The sequence below is a fragment of the Drosophila hydei genome, unplaced genomic scaffold (assembly GCF_003285905.1).
Source record: "Drosophila hydei strain 15085-1641.00,03,60 unplaced genomic scaffold, DhydRS2 tig00000001-arrow-pilon, whole genome shotgun sequence".
Lineage (NCBI taxonomy): Eukaryota > Metazoa > Arthropoda > Insecta > Diptera > Drosophilidae > Drosophila > Drosophila hydei.
Genome location: NW_022045643.1, coordinates 2,951,022 through 2,966,553, shown reverse-complemented (window position 1 = coordinate 2,966,553; position 15,532 = coordinate 2,951,022). Strand labels below are relative to the sequence as shown.

Here is a 15,532-nt window from a genome sequence, read left to right as displayed (position 1 = left end):
TTCTCTTTTTTCTGTTTTGGTTTTGTTTTTTTTGTACTCCATTTTTTTTGTTTTGTTGCCGCGAGCAACAAAATCAACACAAATTGGAAACGATTATCAATATGTCTGCGCTGTCAGCTGACTGTTATATACATGCGCTTGTGTGCATGTGCGTGTTGGGTTGGGCACTTGAAGCCGCGAACGCGCGAAAAGCTAACAAAAAACGCAAAAGGGCCAGACAAACAAACAGCACAAAACAAAGCATTCAACAACAACAACACCAATTGTTGACTGATAAATGGGCAGCAAAGTTACAAAAAAATAAAAATAGAAAAAGAAAAAGAAAGAGAAAACAAAACTGAGGGTGGCCACAGCATGGGCCAACGAGGGGGCGTGTAGGTTACTAGGCATCTCTCTGGGGCACACTTCGATGTTGTTATTGCAGCAATTGTTGTTTTTACACTTCTTTCCACATGGAGCATAATCGATTTCTCTAAAGGTTTCGTTATATAAACATTTACTTTTTATGTAGGTCATTAGGATGGTGATATGAGACCAGTCTATAGATAAAGTTTGGAAATCTTTATGGCCCAACATTAATATAAAAAAACAAAATAAATCAAAAATTGTCTTAGTTAAACTTATTTCGACAGCTTTTCGTTAGGAAATACTCTGCCTTTTCATAGAACAGCTTAACTAATTTATAGAAAAAACAAACAAACATTTAATGATTTATGATTATTTATGTTGCTCTATCTTTCCATTTAGATAGTGTATTTGCTGCTGCAGCATCTTGTAGTTAATGTTTTCAACTTAATTTTAGCGCTTCAGTTCCAGCTGCTGCTTTGTTGCTTGTTGTTGTTGTTGTTACAGCATCGGCCACACGCCCCAATGCAATTTAGAATAATGTTGAGGGTGTTCCGTTGTCGAGTAGGTGCTCGTGAAGTCTGCCGTAAACGATGCCCCAGCAGAGCTCAACAATGTAAACAAAATGTATCGTAAAATTAATAGTTTTCAAAACCATTAAAAGAAACGGGCCCGGGGGCGGTGGGCGGTAATAGTGGGTAGCGAGCAGGAACAAAAGCAGGCCAAGAACAACAATAGGAGAAAAAAATTAAATTTTTGGAAGCCGTGAAGCTGTGATGAGAGTCTTGGACCCAGGCGCGAAGTTTGAGGCATTAAGTTTTCAACATGCTCAGCAAATTGTTTAATGGCCCTGCGCAGCCCTTTTGCTGCAGCCCCCGTGGGGCACCTAGAAACACGATGCCGCACATATGAACACAAAATGCCAGAAATGAATTCAGTTTCCACTTTTTTTTTGTCTGTGCGAGCAAATTGAAAGCTGGCAAACAGAAATAACTCGACATGAAACTTAAGAGACATGTGTTATTAGCCAGAAAATAGATGAGCAAAGAGTGAGGCAGAGGAGAGGGACAGAGACAGAGAGAGCGATGCCTGGCAGTCCGTAAATATTTGATGTAAATTGAAAAGTGCATGCCACATACATTATTTTGCTGGCAACCTTGCGGCAGACGCATGTATAAATAAATGTATATAAAGAAACATAAATGTATACATAAATATATATGTAGATAAGACACACAAATAGACAGCGATGTACGACAAGCACATCAGCAACAACAAACAAACGAACAACGACTGATGCGAAAGTTTAGTTAAAGCACGCCGTGGCTGGGGGTCACGTGGCCAATTGTGAAGGAAATTAAACAAGTTTGCCTAACGAAGAAAGCAAAGTTTTTGCGCGCCTTAAAGTATGCAGCAAACAAACAGCAGAAGCGCACATAAAAAAAGAAACGACAACAACTTCTGCCTAAGCGACATTGCAAACAGCAGCAGCGGCAGCGGCTGCGGCAGCAGTTGATGTGGCAAGAAGGCGAGGCATTGTTATGCCCCACAGCTGAAGCACGTTGCGGTGCCGTCTGTCTCGCTCTCTCTCTCTCTCTGTCTTATTGCGACCAGGCTAAAGTTTTTGAATCAATTTAAGTTCTGACATTTTAATGATAAATTTGTAACAGAGGCAAAAACAAGGCCAAGAATGCGCCCAGACTTTGCAGTTGTTGTTGGCCTGTCTAACAGCTTTCAGTTACCATTTTGCCTGTTTTCTTTCTAACTGAAGCTGCTTACATTGTATTCTGTTGTGGCTAAGTTGCCAAGAAGAAAAATTCTCTTTGTGAATTATTGCAAGGCTATTCTTGAAGTGGTTTCTGATGCCAGCTGCTTGCACAACTTTCACCCACATAAGTGAAATGGATGGCAAAAGTGATCTACAATGTACTGCGAAGACTCCCTTTTGTTTCTAAGTACTTAATGCAACCTTAGCAGATATTTGTGATAGCAAATAAATTACGACTTTGGCTAAAATTTAGTCAAAGCTTCAACAATTCTCAAAAGAACGAAATACTTCGTCAGCCAACAGTTTTTTTTTTTGCTAAGCGCCACAATTTCCCTAGTGGGGCCATCTGCTTGCAGAGACAACAAGCGCTTGGCAAATATTGTTGCTCTTCTAAAACCTCATTATTGACTCATTTGGTTGGGGCCATAAAACGCCGGAAAGTATGTTGTCATTATTTGGTTGGCAGCCACAGCCATTTGCAATTAAAGTAAGCCGCATATGCAGTTAATGGCTAAGCCTACACACACACACAGATGTAAACACGGCCCCAAATTGTGGAATGTGTATCTATATAGACTGTTGCGGCTTCGCTTTATTTGCAGGTTTATCAGCAGTTTGTTTACTTTACATTCGAGATGCCAACAAAATGAATTGACAACTGTCAACAACTAAATAGATAGCATAGACTGCCGTTTATTGCCGTTTGGGCTGGCTAAGACTTGTAGATACAACATGTTAACGGTGCGTGTCATCAATTAGTTTGGTTAGAGAATCAAACTGGGAAGTTGTGTATGTGAAGTTCTCAATAGCTGAATACTGAATGCTCTTGCTAAGCTAAGGTAGGATTTTTGTGAGAGTTAGAGCTATAGTTATGTATATATATGTATATATATAGTAGTTTACTTGTAATATATATTTCTGCAAATGTTCTCTGCTGTATTGCTCATTCTCTCCCCTCGATTACTTTCACTTTCTATATCACTATTTTCTTTTTCAATTCTCTCAATCTCTACTTCTATTCCCTCTCTCTCTCTCACTTATTGTCCCACTCTCTGCCCCTCTTCTTTGTGATCTCTAGAGTTTGCCTTAACTTTCATTAAGTAAATCCCACAACCAACAACTTGAAATAGTTACAATGCCCTCAAGAAATAAAAAACTATCGTTATTTGTTTACTATTTATAAGAAATAATTATTTATTTAATGTGTTTTCCATTTAACTATTACAGATAAGACGACCCAGTCAATGCCTGATAGTGCAACAACTGAAAGTGGGTCTCACATATGACTGATAATGGCAGTCAACGCTGCCAGCAACAACAACAACAACAACAACAACGAGAACAAGAACATCAACCACAAGAGGAAGCTGAGCAGCCACAATGGCCAAACAAAATGAATATTTAAAAATTTGGAAACATATCAAATGGCGAATTGAAAAGTGAAAATTCAAGAAAAAAGCAAAGAAAATTTCCAGAACATTAAACTAATTCGAAGAGCCAGATACTTAACAGTAAATGAAATTAGCCAAGTGCCATAGAGAAAAACTAGAAAAGAAAACGCGAGTGTTAACAAATCGAGTTTATATAGATATATAGTTATAGAACGTATTATCCAGCTTACGAATTACACATATCCCAAAAGCATCGCTGCCAATTAAAGAGCAATCTTTACATATATATCTTAGATATATATAAAGCTAGAGGCAGAGAAAGATAGAGAGAGGAAGAGAGAGAGAGAGGAGACAATTTGTAGTCAACACCACCGAGCGGAAGTCCAACAACAATATGACAATATCAGAAGCAGCAGCAGCAGCAACAGCACGAACAGCAACAACAACAACAAAAACAAAAGCATCATCAACAACAACAGCAAACGCGACAAACAACATTGCAAATCGCCTGCCTGGCAAATCGCTGAAATATGAAAAACTCATTAAACAGCCGCAAATGCAGTCGGGCACGACGAGCGTGACCGGCACCCAAACGGATGTGGATGCGGATGCGGATACGGATGCGGACGCGGATGCATTCGTCGATTGCGGCCATCTTAATAAGCATTTCGGCAATGGCCATGCCACGCCATCTGACCTCTACTACCACCACCCAACCACCAGCGAACACATCACAGATCGAAGCATGCTGCTGCCGCCAGAGCATACGGCCAACGGCTTTCTGCCCAGCGGCATTGTCACGTACAAGGCCAAAACGAATGGCTTCAACTATGACTTCAACTCTACCTCATCAACGAGCATTGGCAGTGTGAATGGTGGCGGTGGCTGCAGTGGTGGTGGTGCTGGTGGCGGTGCCAGCTCCGCCATTTCGAGCTCCCTTTGCCATTGTTGTAATTTAATTGCGCGTCGTTGCAACCGCATCAACGTGCGACGCTGCATCCTGGCCCTGTTTGGCATCACCATGGTTAGCATTTTCTACTACACGCGCTACGTGGGCACCGACATGTTCGATGGGTGAGTAGCCAACTATCTGACTGGTTTAAGAAACTCCAGTTATGATCCAACTATCTTCCAAATGAAAAACATTTTTACTGCGCAGCGAATGGGAATGTGAATGTGGCTCTGGCTCTGAATGAACTTTCATGTTTGCATTTGATTGCGTTTTATTTGTTACATTTTGTGGAAATGAAATGCGAGTTGCGGGAATTCTTTTCAATACGCTGCACAGTTGATTAACAGGTGTACTCTCTGTGTGTGTGTGTGTGTATGTGTGTCTGGAGTATTTCAAGTTCATTGTGTTGCTGTTTATTTCCAGTCCACGCCATTCATTGCCACATTGTGTGTGGCAGTTGCACAATAAGGCAAACGGAAAAACAAGTGCAAGAATTATTCATGAAATTGCGTATGAAATACTGAAACAAAAGGTGCTTTAAGCTGCATCTACAGACTGCTTTAAGATATTTCATTTGTCTTATTCCTATTTGGCTTGCCAGCATAAAAGGCAAGGAAACAGTGGATAAGAGATAAATATATGTCAATTAAGATGACAGCAGTAGCAATTACCCTTGCTTCTAAGGTTACTTAAGAAACTCCGTTGTCTGTGGCTGTTTTCGTTAAGCTGAACAATCTTAAACAGATATATACCTGTTTTCGTATACACTGCACGCCTCACTGTTGTTGCCAATGAAGTTTTCTCAGCAGAACTCATAAGTTCCAAGAAAATAAATAATAGTTTTTCCATGTCTGCCAGCTTTTATAGTGATTTTTGGTTTAGATAATCTAGAAACAAAATAAGCTTCGCGCTCTATGATTTTTTTCTGCAAACATAAAACTGCATTTATGACTTTAGTAATTTTTTTCTTAAAGAAGGACAATTTTGTGGTTTGGGTGCATTTCCTGATGAGCAATTTACAGCAAACATTTTTTCGAAAATTAATAAAAAAGAATTGCTGAAATATTACAGAACCCAATTTTGTTTTATTCTAAGAATAATAAAACAAAGTCAAATAGAAAACAATTTTTCGATTGGTATTGGTAAGTATTCAACGAATCCTGAAGTCTCGCAGTGTATGTTATTAGAAAGATAAAGAAGACCTTTTCATATTTATTTTTTCGTTTCTATCAGTTCCTTTCGGTGTTTGCTCAGACATCCCATTTCGAGCAGCAGAAATTGTTTAGATTTATTCATATTGTCTCGGCCTGTAGCTGGCTCAATCACGAGCAATCTTGCTGCATAAGCCATTGTAAGCTGCAGCCTTCTCTGCGCTTCTCACACCCGTTAGTTATTTGTCGAGTGGAGCTTTAAAAGTGCTTCACGTGTGTTTTTGCGCTCGTACTAGATAAAAGTTCTTAAGGTTTAGCTCCCCTTGCGTGTTTTATTCAGCACTGTTAAAACTTTTAACTAGTTGTTTTTTCCTTTTGTTTCTTAGCAAAATCATCAACGATTTTTATGTGACTTGTTTTCAAAGTTTGACCCTCTGCCCCAACCTCCACACACTCGACATGTGACACAAGTTTACACCTTTGGTTAACTCAGTACTCGCAGAACTTGCTTAAAGTTCGAGCAGCTTGCCGTCACGTACTTATTTCGGGATATTGGATGAAAATACTCGTATTTCACATAAATTAAAACTGAAAAGACTGTGAAAAAGGCTGCGCTTTGTTTATTTTTTCGCACTGTTTTTCGCTTTTATTTGTGGCTTGGCACTTATTTTGTATTTTAATTTGCTGAAATTTCTCGCGCAGCTGCGCGTAGGCGGGGCAGTGGCAGTGGCAGTGGCAGTGGCAGTGGCTTCACTTGCCCGTTAGCTACTTTAGCGCGCAATTATGGTTAACAAACATTTTATGGGGGAAAAAGCAGCCCCGCAGCTCTTGACTAACAGCAAAGTGCAACACGCCTGCAGTTGCACAACAAACAACGGACAAAGTTTTGATTACTTTCATCAGCAACTGAGCCAGCAGCAACAGCAGCAGTTGCAGCAGCAGTCGCAGTAGTATCAGTGGTAGCTACTGCAGGTGCGTCCAAGTCCTTGACTTGGTTTTTACTAAAAAATTTTTGCATGCTAACTCTTTGTTGCTTGATTCAAAAACTTATTTATTTCGCCCAAAGCCAAAAGTTGATTATTAAATATTTACTTGGCCGGTGCACTTTAAATTTAATTTACAAGCTTAACTGTGGCAAAGTTCATTACTCATTCAAGTGTGTGTGTGAGAGAGAGGGAGAGAGGTAGAGAGAGAGAGAGCTGAGCAACAGCTGCACAAAGACTGAGGCAATTAGACTGAGAGGCTTAAGGCTGAAGGCTTGGCTTGGCTTGGCTTGTGCTACTTGTGCGTCAAATCTGGTAAATTTTAATAAATTCAAATGCTTTTGAGTCTGTGTGCTGTGTGCGTGTGCCTTGTGCGTATATCCTGTGTGTCCTGTTCGTGTCCATGTCCATGTCCATGCGTCCTTTACGTGCAAAAAGCGGAAACATGCGACGTGCCAGCCGCTGCCAATGTTCCCGTTTGCCACCCACCTGTCCCGCTGTGTGGTTCGCCCCGGCGACAGGCAGCCGCCAGTTACTGATGTGCGTGTTTGTTTATGCTGTCTGTCATTATTTGCACACGCACACAAAAACACACGAGCACACACACACACACCTACGTATTTGCATATGCAGCAAGTACATTGTTTTTGTTGCAGCTGTCGCTGTAGGTGCAAAATGCATTTTGCCAAAATGCAAACCTACGTGATTTGCATGCAGTCATAACACCAACTCACACACACACACACACAGTCGCCTGACATGCTGCAATAATTGATTTGTAATGCTAAACATGCAAGACACACGACAAAAATGTCAAAAACGTTACGATTTATTCCACTTGCAATAGATAAGATGTCAGCATAGCAAAAAAAATTGATACAAATTTCAGTTTTTAGCTAAATGAAATGCCAATGCTATAACATATATCAAGAATTTTCATTTCACATAATTTTAATTTAAACTACAGAAATTGAGGAAAATTTATTGAAATTGAACAATAAATTCCTTTGAAATTATTATTTATGACGCTTTGTTTACAGTAAAAACTATTCTTGGCTCTCTTATTGAAAGATTTTCTAACTAATGGCCAATTCCATATCGTGAATCACTTATAACTTGTAGTCATATATCTATATGAATAGCTTTTCGTTTGTTTTGTCGCCTGCCTGTGAGCTAGGCATTTAATCAGATGGCTTGGTTATATATAAAGTTGAATGCATTATTTGCTTTGCGTGTTAAGTGCGATAAATACAATTTGATGTTCGAGCCTGCCAGCGTGTAAATGAAGCATCGAGGGGGCGTGTCACAGCTTTAAACATTAACTAACTGCAACACTAAATGCGCGTCTGCCTCTTGATAATAAACACATAAATTACACTGCCTGTTCGGTGAATTGTGCAAATATTTGACACAACAGGCCAGCAGCAGTGCGTTTGTGTACAACATGACGTATACGTCATAGAAATCACATTGCGTGCATTAATTGACTAAACATTTAAATTGAAAATGCGATTATAAATGACAATTGCCGCAAAGCGTTCGACTTTGCGGGTGCCTAGGTGTGTGTGTGTGTGTGTGTGTGTTTTTGTGTATTGAAAAAGTAATTACATATGCCAGGTGCAGTCAATATCAACAGCAACAGCAACAGCAACAACTGCACCCATTAGCCATCGCTTGCGGATGACTTTCATTAAACCAGAGCCCAAGTGCTGGTTCAGTGGTTCAGCCGCGTGTCAACTGTCGGCGAAATGCAATAAATAATTACGTTTATTTGCCTTAAATGCAATTGCAAACAAACAAACAAACAGACGCCAGGTCGCCATGGCGCTTTCCGTGTCCTTTCGCTAGCCGTTTTGCATATCCTGATGCATCGGCCGCCATTTTGTCCAGAACAGAACGCTTACAGTTCATTTGGCCAACTGTGCGCTGCCAACGAAAACTTGCCAACGGCCGCTGCTGGCATTTTCCCACTCATTTCCGTTGCAATCGAATTGAACTTGGCTTGCTTGATTTATTTAATTAACTTTTTTTCACGTTTTTTTTTTTAATTTTTTCGCTGCTGCGCTCACTGGCGAATGCCAATAAAATTGGCAGTGTCTGCACCGCAAAAGCTCTCGTTTTGCTGTTGTTGTATTTAAGCATTGGCTCGTTTGGGTGCTTTTTCAATTGGTCGAACTGTGCCGCCTTTTCTTTCCGATTTCCATTGTGTTTAAGTGGCTGCAGTGCTTCCTCTACTGAGCAGAGAGAGAACGAGCGATAGATAGAGAGAGATGAAGCGCGCGACTTGCTACCAAAAACTTCACCATATTGAAGTGAAATTTATGCGATTCATGAGCGCAATTCGAGTGTCTGGCCGTATTATTGACATTCATCTTATTCCACATTTAGATGGTAAATGTACACTGTACATAATACCAGTTTCCTTCTCTCAACCATCTAAATAAATATGTATATAAAAAATTAGTAAGTATATTTCAGAGCAGCTATTGATGGCGTTCGCAATGGCTAGAGGCTCCCTCAATTTATATATTTAAGATCATTTGTTATCCAGCTTTAAGCGAACCGATTGAAACGTCGCCTTCCTTTACGCTTCTCAATTTATACATTTGTCCGCTTTGTCTTTTGCATTCCTTTTGCCACATTTTTGCATTTACCACGCTGCCTTTTGCTCTTTGTATATTTTAGTAATTTTTTTTCTTAGTTCAGATTGGGGACGGAAGCGGGGGCGGGGCGGCGTACGTTGTGATAGCTATGGCGCACACATCCATATCCTTGCGCTAGTTTCGCCCTTTTTATTATGCCACGTTATCCCAGCTGCATTACGTATGCGCTCTGTTGGCCGCGTCGCACTTTGCGGCTGCTGCATTTGCTACTTTGCAAATTTATTACAAATTTTTACATACGATTTATTGTTTGAGCGTGCCGCCCTTTCTCGAAGGGATGCGATGGTGGGCGGTTTTCTATTATGCCCAAGGCGTGGCTATGGCTGTGGCCTTAAAGCTGCCCACATAAAAAATGTTTCTGAATTGTGGTTCCTTGTGGGAAGTGTGTGTGTCAATGTGTGTGTGTGTGTGTGTAGGTTTATGTGCTCACGGAATTCAATAAAAGCTGCTCGCATGGTGTCTTCGAATTGACTAATAAGCTTTGGCCACGATGATTGCTGCCGCGTGTTAATTCTGTGACAGTGCAACATTTGCGTGTTGCTGCCGGCGCTGTCAAGTTTGTTGCACGCCCGCATAAATAACACGTCGCAAATGCATAAACTGACTTTTTGTTGCCTAATTTATGCAACACAAAAGACGAAACTTGCTCCACATTCAGCAACCGAACTCTTCTCCCTGCACACGGCCAAAACATAGAAACGGAAACGGAAATTTTGTGCTGTGCACAAATAAATCAGCGAACAGCGTCTGAAAACAGGCCAGGTTGAGCTGGCTCTGTTTTGGCTGCTTCGGCTGCCTGTCTGCCTGGCTCGACTCGCCTGCTGGCATGCCACGCAAATGTTGCACGAAATGCAAACAAGGCACTGCAACAAGAATTTCTTCAACATCATCATCGTCGTCATCGCCGTCGTGCAGCACAGCACCAAAGAGCCCACAGCCAAAAGGCGCTTAAAAAGCAAAAGCTTCAGTTTATTTTTTCTCTTCGACTTTCTGGTTGCATATGGAATGCTCTGCTATAGTTAAATTGAATCGAATAAATGAAATACCATATCTGTAGCTAAAGAGCTTTAAGGGTATATGCAAAAAAAGCAGAAGTCAAGTATAAATGAAAAGTATTCAGTTAAGCTTTCACTTATAAAGAGCTTTAAAGATACATTACAGGCAGTCAAGCATGTTTTATGCTTTCAGCTGAGTGCAATGCGAGTTCAAATATAAAATAAAATATATCAAAAGTTAAATAAGCTTTATAAGCACATTAAAGCTTATGGCATAAGTGATTTGAAGATAAAATTTAGTAAAATGCAGTTAAAGCTACAGCTAAGCATCTGTAATGCTGCCTATTTATCTAAAATTTGATTTTGACCCGAATGATTTAGAGCACAAAGTTCAGGGCAGCACAAAAGACACTTTACATGCTCAATGTAAGCAGACAATTGGTAAAGTTTATTATATCTGACATTTTATAGAGTCAAGTTCTCCCCGGGGCAGTTGCCAAATGTTATGCTTGATTTATAGTTTCGGAATATCTAATGTTGCAGCTCAATTGCGCTAGGTAAGATTACAGGGTATTTGGAAAGAAAACTCTCGTACGCTTTTGGGGGCGGCGCTGTCTATACAAATATATATATATGCATATGTAAGTTGGTGTGTGTGTGTGGGTGTGTGTATTTGCTATCTAAATATTTTGTTTTGCCAGCGCCAAAGTTTTGTCTAGGTTGCTAGTTGAGGTCCTGCATTGGGGCCATGCTGCTTGTTGGCCGGTTCGTTTTGTCCTTACACATGCTAAAAGTATTTACATTTTTCATTGCTTCAACTAGAGGAGGCAGGACCGGGTCTTCTGGCGTAAAAGGATGCTTGGCCAAAAGCCTTTGCATGCCATTTGGGCCTGGCCTAATAGGTTTTTTTTTGTTAATTTTTGAGGATTTTGCACGAAAATGGGCTCAAAGACTCCTAACACATGTTGCCGCTTTGACTAAGCGGCGTCCGTTGCTTCAGTGTCTGCCGCTTGCGAAATTGTTGCAGCCTTGACTGCCGGATATGTGAAAATTGCATAAGACCCCATATAACAAAATGCTTTGCTGTTGTCAAATGGGCAACAAATGAGAGAGGAAGACAGAGAAAGAGGAAGAAAAGTTGTAGCAGTTCAAAGGTGCAGCCAGAGTTGGAGTGCGAGTCCGAGTTAGTTAGAAAATTATCGAATACCTACAAAGTTTTGCTGTCACACAACTAACCGAATTGCTAAAGTTGAAACGAATGATTAAAGCCGAGCACACAGACCAAGCTGTTTGCTTTCCTTTGAAAACAGCTCGGATAGTTAATGAGCTCCATTGGGAGCTCGGCGAAAACAATGCAAATGACGATATGCATACCACACAAAGCAACAACAGAGAAGAAGATATGTATACCGCACACAACATCTTTGCCTTGTTGTATTGGCAGCAGCTGCTATTGTCTCTTTGTCGTAGTTTGCATATTGCGCATACGTAGCGTTGTTGCGGCTTTCAATTTGGCTGGCACATACCATTTGTGCAACCAATTACTTGTCCTTTTGCGGCTGCCTGTGTCTTTTTTTATGAATTTTCTTTGAAGAATATTCTGTGTGCATCAGACAAATGCAAGAACACAGGTATTTTCATAGCTTTAGTATAATTATCAGCTTTAATTGACTGATCTCTCTTCTCTCTTCTACAGACTCATCCAGCGCGATACACATCCGGCGCCCATTATCAACTGCCGCATGATTAACTCGGCGGGCAAGCACATACGGGATGCCTCGCCAGCGCCTGATCATCGGTCCGAGGCACGCTTACGCATCGATCCCAAGGTGCTGGTGTTCGTGGAGACAACGTACTCGGGCCTGGGCCGCGACATTGCCGAGCTGTTGGTGTACAATCGGATCAAGTAAGTGCCGGCAAAGAGGAGCCACAGACAATTAGCTCTAGCAAATTTGCATAATTGCAAAAGGCAACGACGCAATTATTACGCCCAAAGTAACTGCAAACGGAAGTGCCAGCGTAACCGACACCAGAAATGAATTGTGAATTGCGCAGGCATAGTGCCAAGTGGCGAGTGTGCAAGTGGAGCAGGATGCCAGCGGGCTGGGCTTGGCTCAAGCTGCCATCTATCTCAGCTGCCTGCAGCTCTACTGCTACTGCCACGTCTTGCGTTCTTTGGCTATTGTCAATGTTGACCCAATTTGGGCAGCTGGCCATAAAAAGGCAGGTTATGAAATTAATGCCTCAGCCTCTCGACTGTCACTGGCCCTGTCCTGCCCCTGCTGGCAACTGGAGGAGCAAGCAAAGCGTTCGAGTTTAATTGGCAACTTATGCTTTTGTGGTCGAGTGGGCTACGCCTGCAGCTTCTCAGTCAAGCGGAAGCCACGAGCGTCATGTCTGTCTCTCTACTTTTTTCTCTTTTTTTATTTTTTTTTTTTTTTGCTTTATATCCCAGCTCTGCACCTGTTCCATGTCGCACTGCTTAGTCAGCAGTTAGTCTTAACTGATGTGCCATACTCTAACCCAAGCGAAGCACTTGCACTTCTCTCTGCTCAAGATCAGTTGAGCTTAGCTCTAGCAGCTCATTACATTTTGCTATTACTTAAATATTTTGCATTCTGTAGTCTGCTTTTGGCAGCAGCTGGAGTAGGACAAAGCTTTAACTATTGTATAATCCCATTGTTCAGAGCATGTAAGCTTCGCTTTTTACTATTATTCCAATTAAGGCAGGACCACCGGCACCACTGCCGCTTCTTCTCTGGCCCTTTTTTGCCTGACAGGCACAAAAAGCAATTCTTTAGCCAAGGCATGCTTTGGGTATCCTGCTGGCCGCAATGACCGCAGGTTGCAACCTTCTGCGAAACCGCAATTATAAAACCAGCTGGATAGCTGGATGAAAAGCGTGTTTGGAGTGGGCTGCCATGACGTGGCCATAGCAACTTTTCAATAACATTTTATTTCATTTTAATTTTATTTTCTTTCTTACTTTTTTACCTCCATTTATTTTCACACTTTCCACTTGAACATGAGAAATTAAGGGCACGTGTGCAAATTGCGGTTATAAGGCACTAGAAAAGCTAAAAGCTGCAACTCTGACCTCTCACAGGCAGGAGTTGGGGCAGAAGTCAGAAGAGGAGTCACAAGTCAAAAGGCTAAAAATATTTCAATTTGCTGCTGGCTTTTGTTGATATGTTCTCTGTACATTCTCTGCCCACCTCCCCACTCACTCTCTACTTGCTTCTCTCTCTCGCTCTACTCTGCCTTGGCTTGCTTTGTGTTATATAATTAAATTTTCGTCGTTATGCCAAACTAGCTTCAAGGATGCCGCTGTTGCTGTCAGCCAAAGTGCTTCAACTCTAATGAGATTTCAAGTACAAATAGCAAGAGTCAGGCCAAAGCTCATTCAGTCACTCACAATGCCCCGCCCGCCCCGCCCCCCTCGCTTACAGCTGTCTGTCAGCTATTGTCTACGCGCTGCAGCCGAATATGCAACAACGATTTTGACTGCCTCAAAAGCTAATCAGTTTGCGCTTATATGTGTTCGCTTCGCTTTGAGTGTGCGGAACTGAATGGGTGTATCTGTGTGTGTGTGTGTGTGTGTGTGTGGCTTGTTGTATGCTTATCAATGACTTCATTAGAGCTCTTGACTTCAGGCAGCAGCCCAGCATTCGCCTGGGCTTGCCAGGAAAACTTTGCCAAAGCAAGCAACAAATTTCATTAGCATTACCATCTCATTACAGTTGATGAGTACTATATGTGAGCGTGTGTCTATCCATCTGTGTGTGTGTGTGTTAGTGTGTTAGTCTGAAGTGCCAGCAGCAGCATCATATGCATGACAGAGCAAAGCAACAATGCGGCAGTATAAATTTCTTGCCACACACACGGTGTGAGGGAATCGCGAGCAATCGTGTCCAGGCAACTGCATTGCCATATTTTATGCGCGCTTGCAACAGCCAGCGTGTGTGTGTGTGTGTTGCAGGTGCTGCGCTGCAATGCATCTACTTAATTATCAATTATTTATGTGCGCGCCAGCAAATTGCGCCCAAGTTGCCACTCAATTAGCCATGAAAAATTCACTCGCTGTCTTTCTAGCGTGTGCGACGCATGCTGTCGCATGGACACTGACTTTATCAGACACACACACACACACACATACAGCTACTAGCTATGTTGCAACTATCACACATTAAACGCCGGCTGCCTCCTGTCCGGTTAATTGTTGCAAGTTTTGGCCCATGCCACACATACTCACCTATGTCACACTTGGCTGCCTGGCGCTTTGTGCTCTCTCTCTCTCCATCGCACCCTTTGCCAACTGTTCCAATTAGCTGTAGCCAAAAACCTGACGTTGGCCCAATTGATTGATTGCCAAGTTTTGCCTGGCTGCCTGCCTGCCTGGTGCCCCGTCCCGCCCCACTCCCCTCGTTTGCTTCCCTCATCGCTGCTCCCCAATTTTGTGCTTGAGCAGCGCAGACAAATGGCATTGCCCCGCAGCAAAATGGCTGCCAGTCCCAAAAAGTATGCAAAACTTTTGCAAAGTTTTAACGCCCGTAAGGCCGGCCCATCCAATTGGGTTTACGCATCGGCCTTTAAGTGGCCCAACAGAATTAACACGCCAAGCTGGCTGCATGGCTGCCTGGCTGCCTGGCTGCCTGGCTGGTTGCTTCTGGCCACTAATGCGCCGTGAAATTCTAATGGAATTTCCAAGGTAATTACACAAGCTAAAAAACAGAAGCATAGAAAAACGGCGGCATCGTTGTGCGTTTATTAAATTGCCATTTGCCACGCCCACGGTGGCACGCTACACGCTGGCTCAGCATTATTCCGGGTAATAGCTACTTAACCTTATTTTCAATTTTTGATTTGGCTTTGTGCACGCTGCTAATAAAATCAGTCACTGAGCCGGCGTAACAGCTGGAGCCAAGTCAGCCGACAGCAGCAGCAGAGGAGCTGAACCAAGTCAGCACACGGAAGTCATCAGCAGCCTTGTTATCATAGGGCTGCCATGTCAGCCGCCCACTCATCCACCCGCTCATATGTGTGCCTCTGCGAGTGGGTCTGTATAAAATAGCGTGCTTTGTGGCGCTGCCAAAGGACCTGCACACACCCACCCACTCAGCCCTATGGTTGGCTTGGTTTGGCGCTGATTGCGCCACTGGGAGCCCCGAACTTTACAAAACGCGAAATGCCAAATGGCGCAGCAGCAGCAGCAGCAGCAGCAGCGGCGGCAGCCAACGAACCAAGAACAACAAGAGCAGCCGCTTCGCTGACGTCAATTTACAGA

The 15,532-nt window shown here is 42.4% G+C and overlaps 1 protein-coding gene across 1 annotated transcript in view; it reads left to right on the top strand.

The window, feature by feature from the left end:
- LOC111592320 (bifunctional heparan sulfate N-deacetylase/N-sulfotransferase) overlaps positions 1–15,532 on the top strand; it is a 50,534-nt gene that overhangs the window by 24,008 nt on the left and 10,994 nt on the right. The window contains exons 2-3 of the mRNA XM_023304439.2: positions 3,341–4,578; positions 11,945–12,154. Coding sequence (XP_023160207.2) covers positions 3,899–4,578; positions 11,945–12,154 — 890 coding nt within the window. The 5' untranslated portion in view covers positions 3,341–3,898. The remainder of the gene's footprint in view (positions 1–3,340; positions 4,579–11,944; positions 12,155–15,532) is intronic.